The sequence below is a fragment of the Meriones unguiculatus genome, chromosome 1 (assembly GCF_030254825.1).
Source record: "Meriones unguiculatus strain TT.TT164.6M chromosome 1, Bangor_MerUng_6.1, whole genome shotgun sequence".
Classification (NCBI taxonomy): Eukaryota; Metazoa; Chordata; class Mammalia; order Rodentia; family Muridae; genus Meriones; species Meriones unguiculatus.
In genome coordinates, this window is record NC_083349.1 from 130,736,751 (window position 1) to 130,764,710 (window position 27,960).

The 27,960-nt window shown below is 40.4% G+C and overlaps 1 protein-coding gene across 3 annotated transcripts; it reads right to left on the reverse strand.

Moving 5' to 3' along the window:
* Positions 1–64: 64 nt before the first annotated feature.
* Hbp1 (HMG-box transcription factor 1) lies at positions 65–26,846 on the reverse strand. Of its 3 annotated transcripts, none has more exons than XM_021664682.2 (11): positions 26,776–26,846; positions 19,349–19,532; positions 15,877–16,105; positions 13,540–13,681; positions 13,107–13,218; positions 12,908–13,020; positions 9,759–9,915; positions 8,859–9,003; positions 4,679–4,999; positions 2,226–2,367; positions 65–1,131 (listed from the first exon to the last, which is right to left on the reverse strand). In XM_021664682.2, the coding sequence occupies exons 1-11, from the start codon at positions 26,788–26,790 to the stop codon at positions 1,114–1,116; spliced, it is 1,578 nt and encodes a 525-aa protein (XP_021520357.1). In that variant the 5' UTR covers positions 26,791–26,846; the 3' UTR covers positions 65–1,113. The 3 variants fall into 3 exon arrangements, with proteins under 3 accessions (XP_021520357.1, XP_021520358.1, XP_060222793.1); XM_021664683.2 differs by lacking the exon at positions 26,776–26,846 and adding an exon at positions 26,638–26,758; XM_060366810.1 differs by lacking the exon at positions 26,776–26,846 and adding an exon at positions 23,086–23,105.
* Between the last annotated feature and the right edge of the window lie 1,114 nt (positions 26,847–27,960).

Here is a 27,960-nt window from a genome sequence, read left to right on the forward strand (position 1 = left end):
ATTTATTTTCCATCTGCTGATCATATTATTTGGATAACTACACATAAACTCAGTCAATCAGAAATCAGAGACAGATTTTTTTCATTTTATTTGAAATAATATACAAGAATATAGTGTGCAAAATTGAGGGCAACATGTTTAAGAAGTGTAATGAACTGAAATCAACTTTACAGCTGTGATTCCTAACCAAAAATACCACTTGGTAAGTAACATGAGAAGCCATGATTGTAGCTCAGAGCAAAAGCAGTTCACCTGCTGCAGCCCTTGCTCTATCTCAGAAGCTGGAGGGAGGTAAAGTGCAAGTGTTGCACTGCAGTAAGTGCAAAGTCTGCCCCCACCATAGAGACGATGACGGCACAGATGTGAGCTGTGGCTGAGGAGAGAGACCACGGTGAAGTACACCGGTGTGGAGTCAACAGCACCATTAGAGTGACTGTCCCAATGCTATTAACTGACTGCACCTTGGCTGGGCTTGGCCCCCACTGGAACCCGTGGAGGCAGGCTGCCCCTGGTGCGTCCACTCAGCACATGCCGGTGGTGCCTGAAGCAGGTGGCTCTTTTAGCTGGGACAATGACACCATCCACCTGCCATGCTATGTTGTCTCTTGGCACTGGCCAGACTAGAAGCGACTGTGTTTGGCACAGATGCTGGGCCATGTGGTGGCTATTCATGGAAAGGCCAGCTTCTGCTTCATTCCTGATATCGTGGGTACAATACAGATTAATAAGCAGTAAGGAGCCGGTGTATAAACAGCAGTTACATATTTTTAAATTCCCCTTCGTACAATTTAAAATAAAACATGTATACACATCTCTCTACTGTACTTTAGCACCACAGGATATCAATTTTCAAGCCTATATTACCTGATAGACGTATATGAAGTTTGGAAGGAAAATAAGGCAATTTGGTTTACAATGTTGATAGTTGTAGCTTACTTAATGCTCTAATGGAGAAAGCAAATCCTCACCCATTAAATCATTTCAAGACTCAATGCTCTTAGCATCTTATGGTCACACAAATGTAGGACAAACGGTGAGACCAAAGTCTTCCAAGCTTTTCCATCCAGAGTTGGTACTTGTGTGAATGCAGACTTACAGACACAAGCATCAGGTTTAATGCTGTTGAGAGCCCTGGAAACAAAACAGTGAATGCTTACAAAATATTAACTGTGCAATTAAACTTTGAAGTTTATATATTTTCAGACCCTCAGTTTCCTAATGGCTCATAGCTCGAGTATTTGGAAAATTTATACAAATTTGAGGCCAGCATGCCCAGAAAAGTGGTAATGTCCCAAATGAAGTTCCAAACAACAGTTTGTGAGGGATGGGTATCAAACTCCGTAGACAGCTTGCCTTCCAAGCACAAAGCCTTGGGTTCAAACCCCAGCGCTACAGAAACAGAAGGCAAGACCAACACTCCTGTGACTTCAATATGTATGGCTGCACTCACACAACCATGTGTGCACACACAAAATCCAAGTGTTGTATTGAGTGCCCGAATTGCCTAAATTAAAAGGCTGGATGCAGGAGGATCAGAAGCTGAAGGTCATTCCTGCGTTCAAAAGCAAGTTTGAGGCCAGCCTGGCTACATGAAACCTTGACTCACACCCCCCCCCACCCCCAAAGCAAGCACAAAACAAACTTCTACATTATAGTTTAACACTTTAAAGTAAATCCCTGAGCCATTTAAACTACAAATTATTTAGGAATAGATTAAAACACCCCTATTTTGACAAAACATAAGCTCATTCTGTTCTATTATATATACATTTTGTGGTAATCAAAGAACAATTAGAGTGATGGGGTCTATCAACCAAGAAAGCACTGTGAGATTTACTTCCACCTTTCCTATTTCTTCAGATTCTTAATCTAGTAGTTTCTGCCAATGCCAGAAGTCTGCATTCTGTTACTATGCCTGAGGCAAGCCACCAGAAATTAGATTTTCTACTGTGATGAGCTAACGGTGTTCAGTTTTAACCATATTAGAAATGCTCTAAAGCCATCCGGACCTCAGCACTTAGGACACTCCTAAACTAGCTTGAGTTCTCTGCTTGACAGACTCCACAGTAAGCGGTTTCTGATGACAGGAAGGCAGCTGTATTGGTGTGTGCTCTACATTGCTAGGCTTCAAGTAAAAAAAATGCCAAGATATCTTTAAAGGCTCTGGCATGCCAGCGCAGGCACAGGGACACAGTATCACGTTAACACTTATTGCTAACACTTACTGAATTGGTTCTTTTCCTTTTCCAGCAGTCAGGATTTAAACGCTTTTGTTCTTCGGCCAAAGCCTTTGCTTCTAATGTGTACATCCTCCTTTCCTCATTCTTCATTTTTTTCCACCTGTCACCAAGGATCACACTAATGGCTCTGCAGAATGAATATTTACATATGTAAACTTTTCATATAGTGTTACCAACTGCTGCTACTTCAAACATGAATGTAAAAGCAAAGAAGGGAAAGATAAGGTTCTCAGTCATTTCAGCAAAGCCCTGTCATATGGTCAACTTATCAGAATCTTGTAATAGTACCAGTATTTACAACTGTTCCATCCAAAATGGCCAAAAAGTGAGTATTTTTCCAAAGTTCAGTATCAACAGGATAAGGCATTCAACTTGTATTAAAAACTTATTTTGTGTGCATAGCTACTCAAGCTATCACGGTTATGTTAAAAGTTTTCCCCCACAAAAATGCAAGCCCAGTGAGAAAGACTGTCTTTCCCTTAGAGTTTATGTCTAATGATTTTTTTTTAAAGTACACTTAAAGTCGGGTTTGTACTTAACACGAGACACTAGATTAAATTCAAAAGGTAAGAGAACATTAAATCTGATAGATCACTATACAAATCTGGAACAATTTTCCTATTTTCCCAGTCATACAGAGAGGAAAGCTACTAACGTAATCTCATCCAGAACATCCATTGAGAAATAAATCACTTTTCTGTGAGTAACTTTTAGCCATTACATGGTACCCACACAGGAGGACCCTGGGTTAACTAGCCTCTCTACGGACTGGTTAAGAAGATGTAGGCATTCGTGCTTTAGGAGCATAGCAAGCACAGAAGCCAATACTCGCACGTATTGAGTGTGTTTGTCTCGTTACATCCAATAGAGTAAAGCAACTGAATGTGCTGTATTTTATTTACACTCAATTTAGAGTTTTGGTTAAAGACAGCATGTAATGGTTGACATTTTTGCCATTTAAGCCATAGGGAATAAGCACATACCCATCTCAGTCTCCCAAAGTTCAAATGTTTAGAATAGGGTGTTGATACGATACTTGATGTTTCCTCTTAAGTGAAACAAGATGGACAGTGTGATGTCCTCAGTGCTGAGACTATCATCTGCACTCCCTCCTCTCTTAATTTACCAACCAGACTTAAGTTTATGCCAACTGGCTGAAGAGCTCTAACCTACTTATTTTAGTGCGCATTCCTCTACGACATGAGAAGTCCTTATTCATGGAATAAAGATCTACCAATCTACAAGAAGAACAAAATCCAAATCCAAAATTAATTGTTTTTAGTGAATTTGGAAAAAGGTCCATTTGACATCCTTTCACATCAGAGAACTACTAATGTATCAGTCACATGGTAATAGCACTAATGGGAGATATCTTTTAGTAAATAGATCCTAAAAAAGAAAATGAGATGAAAGTAAAGCCAGAGTCCCATCAGCACCCAACTGTTTAGAAAAGTCTTTATAACATAGTTCAAGAACACGAGACTACTCCTAAGTATCAGAGGACATTCAATAAGCAAGTACTACATAGGCATGAAGAGAGAAACATCCTGCATCTGTCAGGAAGTCTCCAAGATGGCCACCACAAAAAGGGAGTGATGGGGAAAGTGCCTAAGTTAAAATGCTTTTGAATTTTTGAAGCATAATTTCTGCTAAACTAGTCTATCTTCTTGACAGAAACCATTGCCAACAATTTGTTAAAAAAAAAAAAAAAAAAGACAGACTTAGCTCTGGCCACCTTCAATTTAATTCTGAAGAAATAATCAAATATTAGGACAAGGCCATTCTGTACAAACACATCAAATCTTACAGATGCACTGGAGATGCAAAGCCTCTTTCTAAACTGTAATATTTAGGACTACTTTCTTTGAAACATTACAAACTGAATTGAAAATTGAGTTAAAAAAATTAAGTCCTCTGAAGTGTTTTGACTTATGATTGCAAAAACAAAGGAAATAGTAATTCTGACTTTCCGGGAAATAGGAAGATTGCAAGAAGGTACTTTTAGCCTATAAAGTACAAGACTGAACTCTAACAGACACTGAAATAAGTAAGGCTATAGCACAGAGGACTGACCTTCCAAAGGCTACGCTTGGACAAATCTGACTGCTTTCTTATATAAACTGTTAATGTTACATATCCCATATATGGCTCCTTATGAAACCCTCCAAACCCGACCCAAGGAAGTACTAGTCTTTTCTAAAAACAAAACCACCAGGAGTTATTGAATCTTGTTCTCTAACAGGTCAATTACACCTGTTATTTTCAAAGGGAACCTTTTCAGTACTGTCCTCTGTATAATCTATTATAAAAACACAATGTATCTAAATCAACCTAAGAAAATGGAAAGACATCAACAAAAGCTACTGAAGTTTATTTTTGCAGAACCAGTTACTGTGAACTACACTGACAAGTCAGTAATTATAGTTATTGCTATTTACCTGTTATCTTTCCCTGGATACATCTGAGTATATTCAACTCTGTATTTTTTGGCAAAAAGCATGAAGGCATTCATTGGTCTTTTGCACTTATTAGGAGAAGTGGCACTCACAGTCCCTGAGCTGTGGCTTTTGACAGCTTTAGCATACAAAGAACTAGAAGAGAGCTGTGATGATCCAGGTGAACCACAGCTTTTACTGAATTCAGTTCCCGCGAACTCTTGACCAGGACCAGGTCCTCCACAAGACAAAGATGCACGGCGCTGACGAGCCATACTGCTCAAAACATAAACTGCAGAAGAGTCCATGGGTGTGAAGTCATAGCTAGAAAAGTAACAAATTAGACTGACATTATACAGTAACTAAAGCACCATTTTAAAAACATGACTGAAAATCCCACTTCCTCTTACCTGATGTGTCACCACCAGCACTACTTTAAACAGCTTCTGCCACAAATGCTTACCAAGAAACCTCTTGTGTACAACTGAAAACATTTCTTAAAAGCTAACCTATAAGCCCCACAAAGGAAGCTATAACCAGCACACATCCTTCACAGCAGGTAACTCCTCCATCCCATACATGCCTCTCTATGCTTCCAGGTCACTTTAACAAACTTGATAATCTCATTTCTTGCCTAGAAGTCTTAAACTTAGGAAACTAAAATAAAGTGGGCTGTATTCCAGGCCTGAAAGCTAACAGCTCTGAAAAGAAGGGCAGCCATTCAGCTCAGTACTCCTAGTATTTAGGAAGCTCAGGCAGACTGAATTTCCACACAGAGGCCAGCCTGAGCAACAATGTAGGATCATGGCCAACCTGGGCTAAAATGAGATCTTGACTCCAAAAATGGCTATTAAATGTTGCTAACATGAAATACCTAGCAATTTGAGAATTTGTATAGATAGAAAAGTTCTAAGATCTACAAGTCCACCTATGTATAATGAGTATCTTAACCAACACTTATCAATAAAGGCTACAGTTCCTTATGTAAGTTCAATTTGCAGAAACACCGAAACAAATATCCACACAGTCCTGCCCTTCAACAAGTCTGGGATTCAGGAGTCCAGTGGCTCCTTATATAAGAAAGAGACCAGCCAGAGATACAAAGTATCATTCATCCAAAGAAGATGCCTAGGGTCCAGAGCCCACTTTCCTCACCCACAGCCCAGTACCTTCATAATTCCAATGGCCATATCAAGAGTAACCAAGCAATCACATATTAAACTATTAGCTGAAAATCAGAGCTAATTGCTGGGAGCCAAAGCTATCTACTGAAGCCTAAGTCAATTAGTGAGTCAAAGCTATCTAGTGGAGACAAAAGGTGTTTGCTAGGCCAAAGCCAAATAGTGAGCAAAGGTCATTTAGTGGAGACCTAAGGCTATTTAGTGAAAGTTATCTCGGACCCTAACTCATGGGTGAGAGACTGTGAGGACATCCGTTTGTTAGAGCATCCCTGAGAAAACATCCCTATGGTATCTTGCAGGTACTCTATTTTACACATGAAAGCACTCTTCCTGTCTCCTGCAGCAGCTAATTACCTTCCCCCTTTTTCTGCCTTCTCCCTATATAAGTTGGGTAAAAATTTCTAATAAACGGAAGCCTTGATCAGATGAACAGACTTGGCTTTCATTTCTTGCGTCTCTTGTTCCTTTTTCCCCCATTCCTTCCATTCTCCTCCCTTAGGAACCCACGTTGAAGCCCCACTGGACGAAGCCCCGCTGGACGGGGCAGCTAATGTAGATCACAGCCAAAAGACACACTCCAAAAGAATCCTTTATTAAAACTTTTTACTATTAACTTTCTCTAAAACAGAAATTCTGGTATAACATCAAAGTAAAAATATTGTAAAACCAGAGACCAGAAAATCTACAAACCAAAAAGCCAAATGAACAAAACAGGTTCACTGCATTAACTGCGAACATTAAAAAACACTTCTACCAATTACCAGCCTTGTACTGTCTTTTTTCTAAACGTATTTATTACAAGAAATAAATGTCCTGAAAACTACTAAGCCCCAAACTGTCATATAATCAATACTTAGAGCTGCTATGTCCGTAAGGCTTTGTAAGGTATCTTAAGCCCCTACCAAATGAAGTCTAGAAAACTACGAGATCTAGCCACTGTGTGGGACTGTCACCTCTAGTTAGAAAAGTAATTATAATCTAAAATACCAAGAGACAAGGGTAAGCTGGTTACTAAAATTTGAAAACTCTACCATCTAGTGGCAGAAATCTGTCATGTTTTTAAGTTGGGTTCCATAAACTCAGTAGCCTATCCAGGACACCGACTGACAGTAGATAGCTTAAATGTTTTGCTATCTTCACCCTCTTTTTTAAGTACCTGCTCTTACCATGGAACCACCTTTAATCTTGATATATGTTATTATTCAAATACCTTCCATGTTCAACTCTTTTAAAGATTTAGTTTAGAGTTAACTATGCATTTAGTATGTACACATGCAGATGACTGTGGAGGCCAGGGGCTGGGGCTGGAATTACAGACAGCTCTAAGCTGCCCTAGATGGGTGCTTGGAACAGAAACTGAGTCCTCTTAACCACTAAGCCCTTCATCACTACTCTTAAAGGCAAAACTCTACAGTAATACAGAGCTTATTACTCAAGTCCTATATATTTACTCATTTAGTCTTTTTAAATTAATCACTAAATCATTGTTTCATGGATTAGAAAATCCACTATGGAAGAGTTAATTAACTTTACCTAAGCTTCCACAGCTAGCCTAGTGCACAGTCCGGATGTGAAGGAAGGCAGTCAGCTCTGGAGCTTATGCTTCTAGCAGGCCCAAGGCTTGCCAGTACGCAAACAGCATAGTGCATACCGACCAACCCAGGAGTAAAGAGGCATACCAAAAGTATTTAAAGTGCACTTTAACTGTAGAGTATGTGGTGATGTACAATTTTAACAGGGTTCAAATCTCACCTCCACATACTAGTAATGTGTCCTTGGAAAAATTAACTAATGCAAAAGTGGAGGCCTTACTATCCCATGACAGTCACTGCACAGTACAAGACACTAATGGTCAACGGTGTCTAGAAGAACTAATCTACACCCACTAAACAGTAGAACACTAAGGGTGGGAAATGAAAACTTGCTGGTCAAGTTTCCCTTTTTGCTTTAAAAAATGAAGTTTTATACCATACAATACCTAGTGTATTAAAAATGAACCTAAGTTGTGTACCATGAAACTACTGACTATAATTTAATTATTAGATTAAGTAAGAGCTCAACCTAGAAGGATTCTACTACTACTAACACCCCGTATTTGTCGCCCCAGAGAATCACTCTTAGGTTTTCAACAATTTAACAGTGGGGTTTTGTGTAAAAAGACATTATACGCCCATTTACTGTACTTTCAAAAGTTTATTCACAGCACTGGTCCTGACTGGCATCTAGAACTTACATTTCATCCCAACAACTTGTAAGAGTAACTTACTGGGCCTGAACTATTAGCACATGGTGTCATTTTAAAACTGGGACTTTGGTACATACCAGGAAGAAAAATTATTTGGCCAGGCTCTCAATAAAAATCCTACCATGTGACAATCTAACAAACTTCTCTGGCAAAAACATTTTTCATGTTTGTATTATTTATTTCTGGAGGCTGAGGATATGTTGAGTGAGGACTCCAAAAAGCCTGACTTTCTGGTTTTCCCTTTCCTGATTGTGCTTTCTATCCTTTCGCCATAATCAACTGTGGACATGAACATGAATGCATTTGTGTCTGCCTAATAAAATCCAATTTAGCAATACTGATAAGGCCTGTTTGCTGCTGTGAACAATTCGGTTGCAAAGTTATTTAGGTAATTTTATACTCATCTACAAGAATTTACTTGAGCTAGCCAGATGGCTCAATGGGCCTAAGACTCTCTTCTCGATTCTTCTCTATTGTATTTGGTGAGCTGTCATCTCTCAATTGGACCTCCAGCTCCCAGACTGACTAGCTAACCCGTTTCTCAGGGCTCTTGTCCTTTTGGTCCCAGTGTTGGAATCACTACACACACTAGCAATTAAACGGTTCTGGGGATGGGCATGCATGAACAGCAAGCGTTTCTAATTGTTGAGCCCTTTTCCCAGCCCTTTTTAAATTCTTAAAAACTTTAAAATTTAGGTTCAGTTGTGATTCAGCAATCCCTAGAAAATAAACAAACAGAAAAGAAATACACTCTTACCTTTTAAATGTATCAAAAACACCTGAATCGTCAAAATTAATGGCATCAGGGTGTCCAGGAGGTAGACAAACGTCACCAATGTGAATCTCACAACATGGAATGCCATGCTGCACCACAGTCAGGCTTGGATAAAACGACGACCAACCTGGAGTTCGACAATACAGAACGAGGAGTGAGCAAAGCAGCCTAGTTAGAAGACACATGTGAAAGAACAAGCACTGCTTAAATCCAACATGTCAAGTCTCTGATTTTGAAATAAAACAATTACTAGATTAAGTATTCTGTTTCAGCTACGTGAAAGGCCCCCAAGACTAATTTAACTCAGTATCTTATTTATAAATCTCTACCAGATAGTCACTACTTCTATCCGTCCACCAAAAACAAGTGATAAACTATGAAAGATAAACTATGAATTACTAAATTATGCTTAACACAGTATTTCTATAATAACGCTGTAAACTCTGGCTTCATAGCCTACCTGGTAAATAAAAAAACTGTGACTGAGTACCCCACTCCCCACATTATACCTAGCTCAGACTTTATAGTACGCCACATGAATGAAAATTCTCATACACATAAGGAAATTTTATCTAATCATGGCTAAGGTTCTTAGATACTACTAAATAAAATTAGAAAGATTTCCTATTGTCATTTTATTGGGTTTGAAATAAATTTACAATTTCTTTTTTTTTTTTTTAAGTCATCAAAGCCACAAAACATCACAAGTGTAACTTTAAAGAAGTTGAGCTAAAGATGGCTCAGCATTTTAGAGCACTGACTGGTCTACAGATCTGGGGTTCAAATGGCATCTCACAACCGTTAGTTAAATACAGTACCAAGGGATCTGGACACACATGAAAGTTAACAGTGAAGTTTGTATAAATTCAACTGAAGACCTACCTTTATTTTTAACATAGAAAGGGTGGTCCAGCTTACACTCTACAGTAAGCAAGCCATCTTCTACTGTACCAGGATCAAATGTCAACTTCAGTACAGACTCACCAAATGACACACTCTCTTCATGGGATAACAGCTTTAGACCATCAGAACCATAACCCTGAAAGCATATGCATGAAGTAAACAGATTGGAAATATTCAATTCAACACACAGTGAAATTTCCAATACATGTCTTGACTGGGAAAAGGATCTCCAGCTTTAAAAGTACCTTGAATCCCAGTAGCAAAGAAATGCACACATATAAATGGCCACAGGATATTCGGCAGATTGGAATATGTATTTTAACCCAAATGTAAATACTATGAAGTTTAATAACAAAGGTACTGACTCTGAGATAGATTAAGGGGGACTTTCGAATTCATTTGAAGTGAGATGAAAAGAAAGATTAGATTTAGAAAGAAGAAAATGCCTGGACTAAGAATAGTTGTATTTAATGACTTCTTTGAGTAGTTCCAACTATTTGCTAAAAAAAAAAAAAAAAAAAAAAAAAAAAAGAAATACAGAGGGGGTCTCTGATATTTAACTGTTTAAAAGATTTGTTTGTATCTGTGTGTGTACCAGCCCAAGGATCTGTTGTGCAGGTGCTCTGCAAATACAGCAAATACTCTGGGCCATCTCACCAAGCCCATGTCCCAGTTACTTCACTGTACATTTTGAGTACACAATTAATGACAGAAGAACCAAGTGAAATTCAAAATCAATGGATATTTACTGAGTAGTACATGCCAGGTTGGTGGGCTTGTAAAAGACATGAAAAGAACATGATGCTTAACCTTGCACTCAAAGGAAAATAATAAACATGACCAGAGCTAGCTACAGCACCCAACTTTATATTAGTGGATGAACAAAATAATGAACAGAGAAAAAAAATGTTGAAAAGCCTTACAGAAATAGTAAACTGAACATGAAGGGATGAAAGGGAACATAATGAAAGACAACTTTATGCTTTTAAATGTGGTCATCAAGAATCTAAAGGAACAGGTGGAAACTTAAAAAAGAATGAGATAAATGTAGCCCCGAGTCATACTAAGCTGTGTGTGAAAACTGATGACTACTCATTAGTTGGAAAAGTAAAGGACATGTTAGCAAATAGGCAAAATTCGTCTTTTAGGGCTGGAGAGATGGCCCCGTGGCTAAGAGCACTGGCTGCTCGACCAGGGTTCAATTCCCAACACTCACATGGCAGCTCACAACTGTCTGTCTGTAATACCAGTTCCAAAGAAACGACACTCTCACACAGACATACATACAGGCAAAATACCAAAGCACATTAAATAAAGTACACAAATCCTAAAAAAAATTTTAGTCTTCTATTACTTAAAGCTACATAAGTTTTAATCTGAGTTCCCATTCCAGATCAGGAAGCCAAGACCCAGATGATTAAAGTGAGTCTCTTAAGAGTTGCTAGAGTGCAAAAGCAGTCCACAGTGCTCTCCACAAACAAGATGCCTGGGGTGCTGCTTGCATTCCAGTCACTTGGGCTGTGAGTGCAAGAACACTTAAACACCACCTGCAGTGCTTACAGGTTGGGTATCTCTGCTGCCATTGTACAAACTAAGGTAAAACACTGTCAGGAAGTTAAGAAAAAGAAAGTAAGTAAGTAGAGGAAAGTCAGGACAAGGAAACATGGCAAGATGGCAGTAAGAGCTCCAGGCACCTTGGTAAGGGGTCCTTCAGAAGGTGGAGAACTATGCAGACCGAAGTGCAGGTCTGAGAAGAAAGCACAAGTCTGCAGTGTGCATACCATGCTGATGTAAAGAGAATGGGCACAGCAGACAGAAATGCCCTTGCACTCACCATCCTAACAAGGAGCTCCTTTTGAGGGACAGGCCAAAGACACGAAGATGATGTAAGGGGCTAACAGATATGTGAAGAGAGTTCAAGAACATCTGAAAGTTTCAAAATCAAATGAATTTTCACACCCCTCTCCCTGAAATATCTCAGAAAATATTTATGTCAGGTTGCTCAGCCTTTCTGCTGAACCAGGACAATTTGTAGAAAGGAGAGACTCCTATGTCATTCATATAGTAAGAGCAGAGGCAGAAAATGTATTTTAGAATTGGAGTGATTTAAGTTGATATTGGGAAAGAGGCTAACAAAAATATTCCAATGAAGATTTAATGGACTCCTGATTTAATTCTTTTGTAGAAATATCCAGAAGTCATATTGGTGAAGAAATGATAGGTCTATTTTTGAGAAATTGTGATATTGACTTGAATGTTGCACGTAGCACTATTTATGGTAACCAGTATGTGGAAACACCTCAACATCCATGGACAGATGAATGGACAAAGAAAATGTTTGTACATACAGTATATAAAATTAAACTTTAAACAAGGAAAAAAAAAAGAAATTCAATGTAGCGAATGTTGCAGAGATTTCAAACTACAAGACAATGTTTATAAAGTAGGGGAAGCCAAACTCAGACTGATACTTTACTAAATGGAGAGTAACATCAAGATGAAGACACTATACTCAAGAGAGCCAAATTAAGACTTTTTCTCAATAAATTTATCAGGAGACAGTAGGCTCCAAAAAGGACTTTTCAATTGGTACTTTATACTCTCACATTTATTTATTGTTTTGTCTGTTCATTCATTCATTCATTCATTCATTCATTCATTCATTCACTTTGCCTGCACTAGAGATGGAGAAAATAAAAGTTTTAAGAGTAAAAAGAAAAAAGTGTCAACAGATATTTATCCTACTGTTTTTCACTACTATTTTAATTAATCAATACTGAAAGTAATAGTTTGCTGGGGTCATTTAAGAAGGAACAACAAACTCCCAATTAACCAAAGAGGAAATTAACTTAGAATATACATAAGAACTTAAGGTTTCATTAGTTTCCTATTTGTGCTTAATGGCAGTTTAGTTTTCCAGAACAAGTCCACTTAAAGCATAAAGCTGCTAGGCAACGGACCACTCATCTCAGAAGCATAGCTGGGAAGTGCTCCAGTCTCCTTCCCATCCACCTTACTAGGCTATGAGCTCATACTCCCTACCCAGAGTGCACAGTGCCATTTAAACAGGTATCATACACCCTGAAGTTTGACCCTTTTGAAATTCTTTAGAAGGATTTTAAATGAACCTTGTGAGTGCCCATTTGGATCTCTTCCTCATTATCACAGCCTGCGGCTCTAGCAAAGTCTTCCACATCTTGCCATTCCTTATTGCTTTCCTTATGGAAGCACAGTCGTGTGCCTAAAGTTGAATTAGAAAGAAGGTATCAGATAACACGACTAGTGTGCTACCCAAGGCAGCTGCAGAACACTGAAGTATTTCTTTACCTTTCAAAAAGCAGTGCCAAACCGTCGATGGCCAGGAATTGCACCAGCCCAGATCATCATCATCTGACAGGGAGGACATACAGAAAATGCCCGACTCCGACTCACTGTTTGCCTACAAGAGAAACAGAAATTTCTCTTTCATTATTTCTTAAGGATCTTTTAATACCTATTTTAACTCAAACTTTCAAATAACTTTGTTGTAAGCTTGAAAATAAGCTTTCAATATTAAAGGTTTTTTTGAAGTTTTAGTTAAATACTATCATTTGTAACTTTCTTAAAAATAGAAATACAAAAATTAAATGCATATAATTAACAATGAAATATTCTTTTGTCCATCTGTATGTTCTCCAAAAGAATTTCTTAGATGGGGGAAGGTGATTTTTTCAACCACTATATAAACTTTGTAAAAGTTTAACGTCATAAACAAACTTACCCTTTCGTGTCTTACTGGTGTCTCTTCCTTCCAGTGGTCCTGAGGGAAGGCCGGCCCGCTCTTTGAAGAAGAGGACACTGGTGGTGGGCGTGCATAGGAATGTAAACTTTTGCTGGTAGCTATGATGTGTACAGGAGATGATCTAAAATAAAGCAGCAGCTTTTACAGTGTAGGTCCTTAAAGAATATCTTTTGATAAAAACATAGCGCCAATACCGTTGAAGCAATACACATGAAGCAACTATGGAAAACACTAGTAAAGACTGCAAGATATCATTACAAGCTGTCCCTTAAAGTTATTAACCCTTCTCACATACAAACTTACTAATAAATGCTAAAGTTCTCTTATCATCACATTCATCACATTTTATTAGAACTTATTTATTCAAACTGGCAAGGAATTCAGGATTTTCCTACCTCAAGGTCAGGGATTGCAGGCATATCCACTACACCTGATTCCCATCTCTTTTATCCCAATACAGGTGAATGTGCATACTGTCAGGAAGGAAATACACATCCATTTCTTACACTCAGCAAACTACAACAATGCTAAACTGTCCAGCCATGCATCGCTGGGAAGACATGAACTCCTTAAGGAAAACACTAATAGAGAGCAGCCTGTAGCACTCCTTGTAAGGAGACACTATTTCTGGTGTTCTAATACACACTTGCTGAAAAGCAACTGCACACAAACATACAGATAGTCTGGTCACGTTTCCACTAGGACCATCTTCACCCCTTCTTCTTTCCCTTGGTAACGTCTCTGCTGAGCAGTGCTCTTTCAAGTACATAGGAATCCCAGGAACACACGAAGATTCTACTTCATAGCTAGTACCACAGGAGCACTGCAGAAACCCAACCCTCAGTAACTAACACGCTTGTACTTGCACCAACAGCCACTAAGAACAATGAAAAGCAGGGAAGCGAGCACACCTGTGATGAACAGCACAGAAAATGCCTCTAAGGATAAAAGTACACCCACAGGCAGACAGAACCTTACTTTTCTATCTTTATTTGCACTCATTTCTCATTTTCTTCAGGAAGGTTCTCATTTCCCACAAGTTCCCCCCTACCCTTTCTGTGCAGTACTCCAGATAAAACTCAGGTTTTTATTCTATACATTCTCAGTAAACATTCTCCTACAGAGCTGTGCTCCAGTCCTTTTATAAACTGTAACTTCAATGTGAAGATGAACCATGCCATCTTCTAACTCTAGTTAGAAAGGGAGGGGCAATACTTAAGTAAGGGTTTGTTTTTTTAAAATGTCTGATTTTAATAAATGAGCTAGGATGCAGCTTATTATTAGTAAAGTTCTTTCCTAGCATGCCCTAGGTTAAACAGATTACTTGAAAAGTAGGAATACAAAGTATGTGATACTCCAAGCCATCATATTTACTAAGATGATGCCTAGGAGTATCAGCTGGGATTTTCCAGTCTCACTGTAGATCAACCCATTTTCTTCAATGTTGGTTTAGATATATGAAGTGGTTTTAATTTTATTTATTTATTGAAATGGTTTTTATTACTGAGAGTCTACTTCAAGGTTTTTTTTTTTAATTTATTTTATTTTTAGATTTATTTCCATTATGTATATAAGTGTTTTGCTTACATGCCTGTCTATGCAACATGCACATGCCTGGCACCCAATGAGGTCAGAAGAGGCATCAGATCCCCTGGAACTGGAATTAACAAAAGGTAGGATGTAAAAAACCATGTGAGTGCTGGAAATCAAACCTGGGTCCTCTACAAACGCAAGTGCTCTTAACCACTGAGCCACATCTCCAGCCCCTATTATAAGATTAGCAAACCTTAGTATTAGCAAAGATAAACAAGGTTACATATATCATAGAAAAATATAGAACACAATCAAATGTACAACTGATGTTTAAAATAGTGTTTATTGTAACTATGGTTCTTTAAAAAACGTAGTATTTCTAAAAGTAAAAAGAATCATAAAAATGTATTCCTTAAACTGTTTTTTTTTTTTACTTTTAAACACATACTTTTATGCCATTTGTTCTCATAGCACTGTTAGCTGATTCTCAAAACAACAAAATCATCTTTGTTCCTTATAATGTTAATTCTGCTGACTTTAAATATTAACCATCCATTCAATAGGTAATATCATTATTGTAAAATGGGGAGATTTTCAACCAACAGCTTTTGAAATTAAGGTTAAATATCCTTTCCATTTGTGTGTGAGCACAGGCACTATGGCAGCATGGAACCACAGAACAGCCTGCAGGTTTGCTCCTTCCGGCTTGGTGGCAAGGTCCTCTACTCCCTGAGCTATCTTGCAGACCTAATGATACAAGTTCGCAGTATAATATGTTCCTACCTGTTATAAAAGGAGCACTGCATAAGTGGACTTTGTGGACTAGTGGCAATATTTGCTAATTCTGTTAGCCAGTCCACCTCATCTTCACGGTGAGTATTTTCTGGTATGTCTGAGGTATTCTGGCTCCAGGATGGTCTTGGGTATTCTTGATGAGATACATCTGAACTTAGCTGGTATATGGCAGATTGGGTAGGATCACTTTGAACAGCCTGAAGTTCAGGAAGGTCATCTAGAAACAAGCACAAAGATTATTTTTTTAATATTATTATAAGGACTAATACAGAGCCTGAAAAAACAAGGGCCGGCTTGTTTTCTATACCTCATCTGGGAATGACCTGGAAATATACCAGTGATATCTTTCTACATTAACAGAGTAATGTAGGAAGAAAGGGGCATTTAACGTGTATAGTTATTTATAAGCTTTATTGACCCGTTAAACAAGTAACTGCAATACTGAAACCAACTCCTGAAGATGAGAGCGGAAAGCACACTATCAAGTTCTAGGTGGTGCTACTTAACAGCTAGGTTAATCTTTGTGAGTTGGGTGTGCTGATACATGCTTAAAACCCAACTCAGGAGGTTTGTACCCAATGAGAGCTATACAGCAAGACCCTAACTCAAAACAACTAGATTCCATAATTTTTTTTTCAGTTTTTTATTGAGCTGGACCTATTGGTGCAAGCCTACAAACCAACATCTAGAAAGGTGAAACAGAAAGATTATGATTGAGTTCAATGCCAGTCTGAGCAACACAGCGAGACCCTAGATCAAAACAGAGCATTATCCCCAAAGGTTGATCACAGAACCTAGTTCTTCAAAGGAAGACACTAAGAAGCCATCCCAAATTATGAAATTCTTTAAAAGATATAGGTGATGTATGTTCGGAAGGGAGGAATCTCGTAGGCTTTTTAATAAACAAACAATAGTCAGATATGGTAACAATTCCTTTAATCCCAGCACTCAGGAGGCAGAGGCAGGTCGATCTCTGAGTTCCAGGACAGCCAGAGCTTACATAATAGAGACCCTGTCCCAAAAAACAAAACAAAACGACAACAAACACCGCCACCACCAAAAAACCCAAACAAACAAGAACAGAAATCCCTTCAAAACAAAACAAAACAAAAACAACAACAACAAAAAACTCACACATACACATGCCCTCTAGAGATCTGCAGGGCCCCTTAAATATACAAGTGAAGATAAACTCTTCTAGGGACTAAGATGGCTCAGCAGTTAAGAGAACTGGCTGCTCTTACAGAGGGACCAATTCAATTCCAAGCACCCACATAGAAGTGAGAACTGTCCGTATTCCAGTCTCAAAGGATTTATCCTCTTCTGGCTTCTGTAGGCACCAGGAACTCATGTGGTTCACAAGCATCTATTAAGGCAAAATACCCCATACACGAGAAATAAAATAAAAAACAGAAAAACTTTTAAACTTACTTGCAAATGTCACTAATGAAAGAAAATTGGCCTAAGAAAATGTATTTCTTTACAGTGTGTCATCACCTCCTTTGTATCCTCTACTGAAAAGGTAGACTCTAATCTTAAATAATCTTTTCAACTGTATCTTAATGTTCTGTACTATCCCTCTGTGAACATTAGTTATTCTGCTTTGTGCTATGAAGTAGGGACCATACTTTACCACATTACCATATTTGTTTTGCGTTTTGAGACATGGTTTCTCTATGTGGCCTTGGCAGTCCTGGACTTGCTTTGTAGACCAGGCTGGCCTTGAACTCAGAGATCTGCCTATCTCTGCCTCCCCAAGTGCTGAGATTAAATTAGGCTGGAGTACCACCACACCCAGCTAGTCTACTATTTGTTTTTAATAACATCAGTCCGTAATGTTTTCTTTCCACGACAATGGATAAAAAAAAAAAAAAAGTGGCCAATACCACAATAGAAAAAACAAAACAAAACAAAAGACCCGCAAAAACACAGAAACCTCTCCTATTCAACTAAGTATCCTCATAAAAGTCTATATGCAGGCAACTATTCCAGAACAGACCAATAAAACTAAAGTAGCTTTGTTAAAAGTAATAACTCAGGTTATCCATTCATTCTTAACTGACTACAAAGTATCTAATTCATTGAAAAAAGGAGGAGTAAAACATACTAAATGATAATTTCAACTACCATTCTTCAGGCTGCTGTTTCCCTTACCTCACTGCTAATAACCCTGCCTTTATATGTACCATTTCTTTATCATGAAAAGTTTATTTCTGTTTTTCAGATTCAGAAAATTAACTACTTTTTAAATGAAGGCACAGATAAGTGAGTCAAAGTTCCTTGACTTGATTTCCTCTAGACATGTGAAATAACTATGGACAACCAACCATTGCCAAAGTGATGCTCCCTGCTCAATAGTAACCACAACTCAAGAAGTATTAGGATCCAGAAAACACGGCATTTGAAGTTATATAGTAAGTCCTTAAGACTGTTAGGTCCTCCAAATTCCAGCATGACATAACATCACATCTGTAAAGCTGAGGTTCACGTGCCACAGTTTCTATAAACACTCAAGGCAACTACATATTACAGGAAGCCAAAGGCATGGTGAAGCTGAGCAGAAAGCCAAAGGCACTCAGTAACTCTTAACAGCAGTCTACAAACAATACAGTCTAAAACCATTACTTGGTACACCTAAATGTTCTACAAACATCTCTCTGGAGCACCTCACCAAGAATAATCATTACACATGTCTGTCTTCAAATTTCATTTCCATATCAGACCAACAAACCAACATATATGGAGAGCTAACTAATAAGATGTAAACTCAGATGGCAGACGTTTTCAAAACAAGGTATGTAATAGTCTGATCTTTGAACAAAAATAAAACTATGACTCCAAAAATTCTTCAATTTCTGTAAGTGCCTAGGTAGCTCACACTGTTTTCAGTTGTATTTTAAAAGGAGGGACCTCCTCTTCCATGAGGCTATGGGGGACGGACGGCTCACTGGACCCCATGCACAGCATAAGGACCCAAGTCTGGAACTTTACCATCCACACAAAAGCTAGACAACAGGACAGGACCTGCCTGTAACTGAAGGATCAGGAGCAGTGAGATAAGAGCATTGGGGAAGCGGGGAGGAAGGGGTGGGGGTGGGGTGGGGGAGAGGTTGCTGGCTAGCCAGCCTAACTGAACTGGTAAGCTCTTAAGTTCACTGAGTAAACAAAAAGTAAGGTGGAAAGTGACAGAGAAAGAGATTCATACAAACCCTTGGCCTTCACAGCACATACATATGGGCCAGTGTATGTACATGTATATATGTACACACCGCACCACACCCTCATTAACACTAACCACACACCACAGAGAAAAGCAGAGCCAAGAGAATGTTAAAAATTCCTATTACACAAGCTCTTCACATACATTTTTAGGTAGACAAGGCAGGCAGAGAAGCTGATTAGACATGGTAATTAATCTGAATCTTAGTGAGATTCTTAAACAACTCTTCATTTTGTTTACCCAGCTCCATGTGCTCATCACAGGAGTTGTATCCTGGGGAGGATGGCAAATTCTCATTACACTGCAGCAACTCCAATGAGTCATTCATTCCTGAAGCTCTCTTGTCCATCACCAGCAGGAGTTTCTGTACTGCATTAGGCATCTGATTTGTCTTCACTTCCCACACCATGTTATGGTGTTCCGACTTGAAATGAAAGAAAGACAGGGTCATGTGATTTGGACAGTGTAAGTCAGTCAGAGACAGCACTACGCTGCATTTCAGTACAATGTCGTTTTACTTTGCTCAACTCCTCCACAACTCCACAACTGTGTGCTCAAAGGATTAACAGTTAATTCAGAATCTTTCTCCTTAACAGAATTATACATGCTTTCATTTTTCTGAACTAGTAACTCTTCTCAGATACAAATACTAAGCCTAGCATTTCATGTTTCAGATGTGTGAAGAAAAAAAAAAAAAGAGCTCAACCAACTTTCCTTAGGTAAAAAGACTAAAGGACATATGCGGGTGGGAGGGGGGGTGGCACTCCTTTAATTCCAGAACTCAGCGAGCAGGGACAGGCAGATTTCTGCGTCAGATTTCTGATTCAAGGTCAGTATGGGCTACACAGCAAATTCAGGCCAATCAGTACACCCCTTTAAAAACAAAACAACTTTTCAATACTTTGCTTACTCATATTCTGAAAGTAAACAATTTTAAAACACTTAAAATTATATTCTCCATGAACATTTGAATTTCTGAATCTCACAATGGCTATATCATAATTCCAATATATTGATTCCAAGTTGACTGTTACTTTCCCAGAAAGACTCATTTTAAGTTTTTTTTTGGGGAAAAAAACCTCAAAATTTTGAATCACATTGGAGATAAAGATTTCAGCTTTAATTCTCAGCTAACTTCCTTTTTAACGATTCTTTCTGAAAGCCTTGGCCAAGTTATCCCACGGGAGAGGGCAGTCTACACTAACACTGCACATCTCAGCAAAGTGGTAATATGATTGTCTGTCACACTCTTGCCATGGCAACAACTACATTAGCACATATCACACTAACATGAGTGTCAAGTGTTGGAAGACTTCCTGACTTCTCGGGCTCTACCCCAAATTTCATGGTTTTTAAATTCTAAGAAATACTTAACAAATCCTGATTATTCAACAATTTATAAAACTGTTTGATTCTTGAAAGGCACAAGGGAAGGAGACAACCAACCCCAAGAAACTGTCCTGTGACCCTCCCCCAGAACCCTTGGTATCCGCGCACATGATAGAAATCAATGTTAAAGTAAGTGACCCCGGCCCTGGGCACTGCTTCAGAGGCTTACTCAGTACCAACTGCAGGGCATGTTACGGTGTGGTAGAGGGATGCTTAGATAGAAGAAAATATGGCTTCGGGTTCCAGTTTGATTATTTCACTTTAGAACCAAGTGACTAAACTTGTGGCTAAGTCACTGTCAAAATCATGCTTTTTCTCTTAGTCGTTAAAGATGAATGAGAAAAGTTTTAAAATGTTAAGCCCAAGATTGTGCAGCAACAGAAACTTGTTGTGGGGGTTGTCAATGTCCTAAATAAACGAGACCCTGAGAGTACTCAGCAGTAGATAATCACACAGCTAACTAGTTTGGGCGGTTTCTTCCCGGAAAATCTGACAAGCCATCCATAGATCTTGCAACATTGATATAGCCTGTATCATGATATAGGGCTGCAACTTTAGGTACTGACGGATTTATCTAAAAGTCTCAAGTATTCTAAGAACGTTTTTCCTCCTAATTACTACAACATTCTAATTCATCAGGCCTAGCATACAGTTGGGATATAGTAATTTCCCATAAATATGACTTCTCAAGTATTAAATCTTGTTTTCTGTACCTCTCTTGACCCAGGCCTTGAAACACTGAGGAAATGTACCTTAATTGGTGATTCTCTCTCAGTTCGGTAACACAGAGAAGCACACGTATGCTAAAAACAAATGATGCCCAAGTCCCATCTCCTGAGAAATTATTTGTTTGTACCTACAGCTTTACTGGTTTTTTTCTATTTTCAAAACCCCAAGTGTGGGTTAAGAACTGCTGGGATTAAAAGGACGATTGTTAACAAGCTTGGAAATGTGGCTCAATGGTAGACCACCTGCCTATCATGCCTGACTAGGGCTCAGTCCTCAGCACAAGACCACCACATTCCTTTTTAATCATAAAAGGTCTTTAATGAGTATTACAGAAGGCATTGTATTAGCTGCAACAATGTAACAGGGAACCACTGATGATTTGTGGATTTGAAATCTGACATGAGTGAAACTGCAAACAGGGTCTTTCAATCTATACAAATCAAATCTAAACACTATCTGAGCCAAGTCTGTAACACATGCAGCATTATTTTTTTAAAGTGCACTCATTCTCAATTTCTGCATAAGCCAACTGCTTCCAGAGTCCTTTGCAAGGTCTGGTAAAAGGTGACAAGCAGTAACAATGCAGATTCCTTATTTAGTAACTCCTAAGGCAGACAGGAACCAATTACTCTTTCTGAACCTGCTAACAGGAAGTTTAGATGACAGACTTTAATTCATCCTATAGAGATCTACTGAACAGCTTACAGAAGAGAATTTAATCTCTCTTCATAACTTCAAACCCTCTGAACATCTGTACTATGTTCCAAACACTGTGAGCTAGACTTCAACTACAGCTGCACCTCTAACACCCCACTTCACCATCACTTGCAGTCAGCCTCTGCGTCTTAGCAGTGCTGCCCGGAGTCCACAGAATCATGACTGGAGAGGTCTTGTCTCTCTCCCCCTGCAAAGGGCTTTGGTTTTGTCTTGTTCCCAGCTAGGTCTTACATTCTCCCAATTAGCAGTGCAGCAGTGCCAGCCATTCATCATGTAAGTACGCTAACTTCTTAGAATTTCTATCACTCAGAACCTCAGCACTTGCCCTATTAAAATTTCATCACAACAGAATCATGGGAGGAAACCCTAATTTTAACTTAACAACTAACAGGCCAGATGAATATTTACTGTTACACTTCCCACTATTTATGGTGAAGTCTGGGTTTTGACTTAGATTTTGCTACAGTAAAGGATTTTTATTTTATATGTTTTGGGGTTTGTTTGTTTTTTTCTATGTTTTGATTTTTAAGGTCATTATTTCTTATACAGAAAAAGAAAGCCTAAACTTGAAGGTCAAAGGGTCATGTTTTACTCTTTTGGTTGCATAACTGGGATCCAGTAATTTATCTTCAAACTAACAGTGCTACTTATCTCACAGGGCCAGTGTAAGAATAAAGTTCATGAAAACACACACACACACAAATCATATGCAAATACAAACTGTTGGTCTGTGTCTTCTTACAATCCATGCTGGGAAAAGCAAGACCTCTGCAAATATAAAGGTACACCATTTCAGCCTTTCCTCAAAAACAATCCCACATACATGACAGCCATTAGATGACATTCTGATAAACGAGCTCTGTTCGCAAACACCTCTTGGTGAGCTAACCCCATTGTTCATTCCCACTACATACACCACTGCGCTATTAGAACTTGCAACAGGACTTGCCTTGTATTTAAGTTCAATATGCATGTGTCAAGTCTTCATTAATCAACAATTTTCAAAGGTTCAATTCTCTAGTTGTACTTTAAATGTCATGTTCAAAAATCCAAAAATGCAATGTCATTATAAACTTTCAGAAGTATCTATAAACTCTTATGAGGAAAATAACAACTAAGAAACTGGGTTTTTAAATGCCTACCTGCCCCCCTCCCTACAGAGCACTGCCACATACTTCCTCCCATTTTAGTTACTCAAAACAGCTGTGTGAACATTATGGATGAGGAAAGCAGGACTCTGAACACTGAATGGGACTGTTTTCTTTCTAAAAAGAAAAAAAAGAAGGAATAAAGAAATTAGCTCAAAATGTGTTAGACTCTACCTTGCAGAAGTTTCTATGCTGAGTGGTGGTGGCTGCACACGCCTTTTTAGTCCCAGCACTCAGAAAGCAGAGGCAGGTAGACCTCTGAGTTTGAGGCCACCTGTCTACAGAGTGTCTACCAGCACTACCAGGGCTAAGGAGCCCTGTCTCTAAAAACAAAAACAACCATTATTTGTAGATTCCTACCTTTCTCTTCAGTGATCCTAACTAACTGTGAAAGGCCCCCTCTCTCTCTCTCTACTCCCCCTCAATCCTCAAGACTTCCACCTAGACTATTTGTTCAAATTGTTACGAAAGAGGAGGTGAAGACAAGGCAATGTACCATTAATAGATTCCTGACAAGAGGAATGGAAACATTTAAAATGAATTACATAATTATAAGCTACAAAAAAGGTACTAAAACTAACAAATATTAAATTCAACTTTCCATACCAAAAGCAATGAGAAGGCTTTTCTGCAGTCCTTTTGAACACCTTTATATACTTAAATGTCACTTCTTGACAATGTTTCTACCACTCTAGCTTGCCACTGAGCTCACAAATGAAAACAAGAAGCCACACAGAGGTTTTGGTAAACTCTACCACTGTAGCTTACCACTTACTGCTTAGCTCCACCTTTCTGCTCCTGCAACAGTTTAACCACTGACACCTATTTCCTTATTTGTCAATAAAACTAAAACCTATCCACTCTTCAAAACTGTTATAGGTATAAAAAAGACATCTCACATTTTCTTTGCTGAACATCACAAATCACATCAAAGTAAATTATTTCCATGCTCAGTCAACATGAAATACTAATACAGACCACATAAAACTGTCCATGAGCAGAAATGTCAATTCAAATAATATTTAAGGCAAGTCATTCTGGAAGCTCAAAAGACAGACGGCCAATTACTCTTTCAAAAGCTCTAGGTTTGATTCCCAGCACCCACCATCAGCTCACCGTGGTCTCTTAGCCCCTGTCCCAGTCTGGTACTTCAACTACCTCTTCTGGCCTCCTTGGGTACTGCACACATGTGGCACAGGGACAAAGCATCCACACACACAAAACAAATCAATCTTAAAGTCATTTTATGAAAAACTTGAAATCATCTAAAATTTATAAAGAAACTATTTTCCTAAACTTAATTATAATCCCAAACATTTCCATATTATTACAACAACCTATGAAAACTTTGGGGTTTTTTGTGACAAACAATCTGAGCACTCAGGAGGCAGAGGCAGGAAGAGCACTGTGAGTTTCAGTCCATCCTGGTCGATACAGTGAATTACAGGCCACCTAGGCCTACACAGTGATAACCTGTCTTAAATTTTTTTTTTTAAAAGCAGCATTTTATAGTAGCTCTAACGGCTTTAAATCTCAGCGGTAGCTAATGATGGAGGATCGCCATGAATTCAAGGCCAGCCTGGATTACAGACCTCAGAGTCTTCAGGACAGGTAGTTTATTCAATTAAGACCATGCTATTTGCCTTAAAAAAAAAAAAAAAAAAAATGAAGTAAGCATATTAGAGAAAAACACTGTTATTTTTTTTTTTTTCTCCTTTTGTTTGGTCTTTAAAAAAGGGTCTTTCCTAGCCCAGGCTGGTCTGGAACTCACAATACCGGAGGTCCTAATCCATTCTCCAGCTTGTACCTCCCACGTGCTAAGATTACAGACGAAGCACGGCTGAGAAAAAAATTCCATAATGAAAATGGAATAGAAATTATGATTGAGTATAAGTAAATGCAGATCGAAACATGAAAGTACCTAATTAATTACTGACTTTAGGCAGTTATTATTAAAATGTTTCAAATATCCTTAATTATGTGATGTATAGGTATTTGTTTTTTAATTTTTATGATCTTTTTCCCTTCTTCGTACACAGTGTCAAACTTAAAAGACATAAAATTCCTGCCCTTGTCTTAATAATAGGTAGGGATAACTTAAGATATGTGAAAGAGTACTGAAGTCCTTCCGTCCAGACTGCAGAACACACAAAGAGCCTCCAGGCCCAGTGTCCCAAGTTCATGCCAGATGTTGGCATCACTGGACACTGGGAGGGAAAGAATCAAAAATACAGTGGAGACGATTTGATGGAATAGTGTTTAACAGAGGAACACACTCTCGGCAAAGTACAACTGAGAAATGACAGGGAAAAACAAAAAACAAAACTGAGAAGACATCCTTTTATTTAACTCAGGGAAATGAACAAAGAAAGGGCTTTCCCAGGAGGAGGCAACTGGATTTATAAAAGTAAGCCGAGAGCTGTAAAATGAAATTCTAAAAAAGATTCTGAAATTTACTAACCGAGTTGCAGTCATGTTTAAATAACCATTTCTTCTTCAAAAACCCCAAGTGGCGCAAAAACTAAGTTTCTTTAGACTGTAACTCGATTTCCACCAATACTCTTAGTTTGACAAAGTTGAGGATTACAGGGAAAGACAGAACACTGGAACCGACACAGACTGCTCTGGATCTCCGCTGTATTCCTAAAGCCGTCCTAACTCCTGAAGCCCCCTCCCCAGAAGGTGACGCTCCCTACGGCCCTCCTGAGTGCCAACAGCAGGTACAGCGTGCGGATCAGCGCGTGCCGCTCCGCGGCCAGCGCCGCCACCGCGTCCCGCGAAGGGCCCGCGACTGCCCGCGAGCGCTGTGCGCGGGGAGCTCCGGCGAGGCCGCAGAACCCGGCTTCGCCCCAACTCCTTTTTGTTTTGTTTAAATCAGCCTGCGGAGGGAGGAGCCAGGCCTCGCCCCGCGGGCCCCGGCGCCGGGTCAGGCCGAGCAGCGCCTCCCGGGGCCGGCCAAGTCCACCCCCACCTCTTTCGCCATTCATCGCTTCCTCCCCTCCCCCCATCATGTGACCGCAGCCTGGACGCCAGGCTTGTTTTTCCCCCTGGGCGCAGCCCCACCGCGCAGGCGCCTAGCAGCCCATTCATTCGAACTGCGTAACAATGAGCCCCGGGCCCGATGGCTGCGCGAGCTCCCCCGCCCGGCCCGGGCCCCACAGGCGGCTTCGGGCCGCCGGAGCCCCCGGCCAGCCCCGGCTCGCGGCCGGCAGCCGCCCCTCGGCCCCGCGGCCGGCAGTGGCGCGTCAAACTTTCCGGGGCCCTCCCGGACGCCAGGCCCCTCCCCTGCCCCGGCCCCTTCCCCGCCGGCCCCCACCGCGAGCGCGGCAGAGCCCCGGGCGCCGCCGAGCCTCCCCCCCGCTCCCCGGGGGCTCCGGGGCGCCGCGGCCGCGCAGCCCCGGGGAGCTCGCCGGAGGCCCGGGCGGCGCGCTCGCCGAGGGGAGTCCAGTGCGGGCGGCCCGAGGGTCGAGCGGCCGCGGCCCGGCCCCGGCGCTCCAGCCCCTCCCTTACCCGCCCCCACCCCTCCGAAAGCCAGCGACCACACACCGTCAGGACGCCGGCCGCCCGTCGCGACAGCGTCGCCAGCGGCTTGCCTGCGCGTCCCCCGACGGCCGCCCGCTCCCCTGGTGCGCGCCGCGACTCCCACCGCCGCGTTTACTCCTCAGCCGAAACTTTCCTACTTACCAAACCCGTCGCCATTACCAAGTCTTTCAAGCTTCGTCTTCCCCCTCCCCTAAAGCCCCCGGGGGGCTGAGCCTTCGTTCACCTTTCTCATCAGTCATTGGTCGGAAGAACTGCCATTCTAAGGTTCCGCTCTCCCATTGGGCGGTGCCGTGGTCCGTCTCGGTGGGCGGGTATGTATTGACTTTTCTGTTGTGTTTACTGGAGAAGCTGACTTGTCAATCACCATAGAAAGCGCTTTGGATTGGATTGCTGCCGAGACTCTGGGGACCGGAGCCAAACTTTGCTATCGAAGTGGATTGTGGGTGAGTAGTCTCAACCTTGCTCCTTAGCTGACGAAATAACCGGCGGGAGGAGCTAGATGAACTACTTATCCCAGAGGTGAGCGCGCAGCGCAGTCTTGATAGTAAACAAGAGTCATAGGGACACGTGTATCAGCTCGTTTGTTTTGGTGTCTGAGACAAAAGGGAGGGGGCGGAGGAAAGGAGTGTTTTAAAGCCAGGGCTTCCTCTCTTCTTTTTGGCCTCTTCGAGGGCTCAGAGCGTCGTCGGTGTTTGTTGCAGCACTCATTCCCAGCCATAAACAGTAGAATAGCTTGCTGCTCAAAGTTTGGCAGGTGGCCAAGGTATTGTTTTAGTGCGAGGGGAAGAAGATGACTGCACAAGCGGAAGCAGTGCAGACTCGCCAGGGATTTGATCACTCACAAATCACGGCCCAGGCATGATAGGGACTACAAAGGTTGCTTCAGAACTGCCCTCGGAAGCGGATGAGCTAGATTCTTTTACCCAACCCTTGCCTCACTACGCCCACAACAACTAAGGAAGCTTTACCAGTGTTCAGTTTGACCAGGTTCGTTGAGAAACAACCAGGTGCCCTGACCTGAAGGAATGAGACGATACCGGGGGCTCGAGAATTTACACAGCTGTTACGGAATATGGACGATTGCTTTGAAATTGAGGTTTATGAAGAGATGTTTCCGTATTGGCCTGCATTTTCCTTAGGTTCACACAGACAAGTATAAATATACCGTATGCTATAAACTTTCTTAGTTGCTAGTTTACTTGTAAGTTTCTTTGGCGACTATTTTAACTGTCTCCCTAAGGGCTGAGAAAGAAAACTGCCTTCCCACTAGAATTTCTTCCTAATGTTTCTAAGGCAGTCTCACCAGAAGTGGGCAATGGCTTCCCT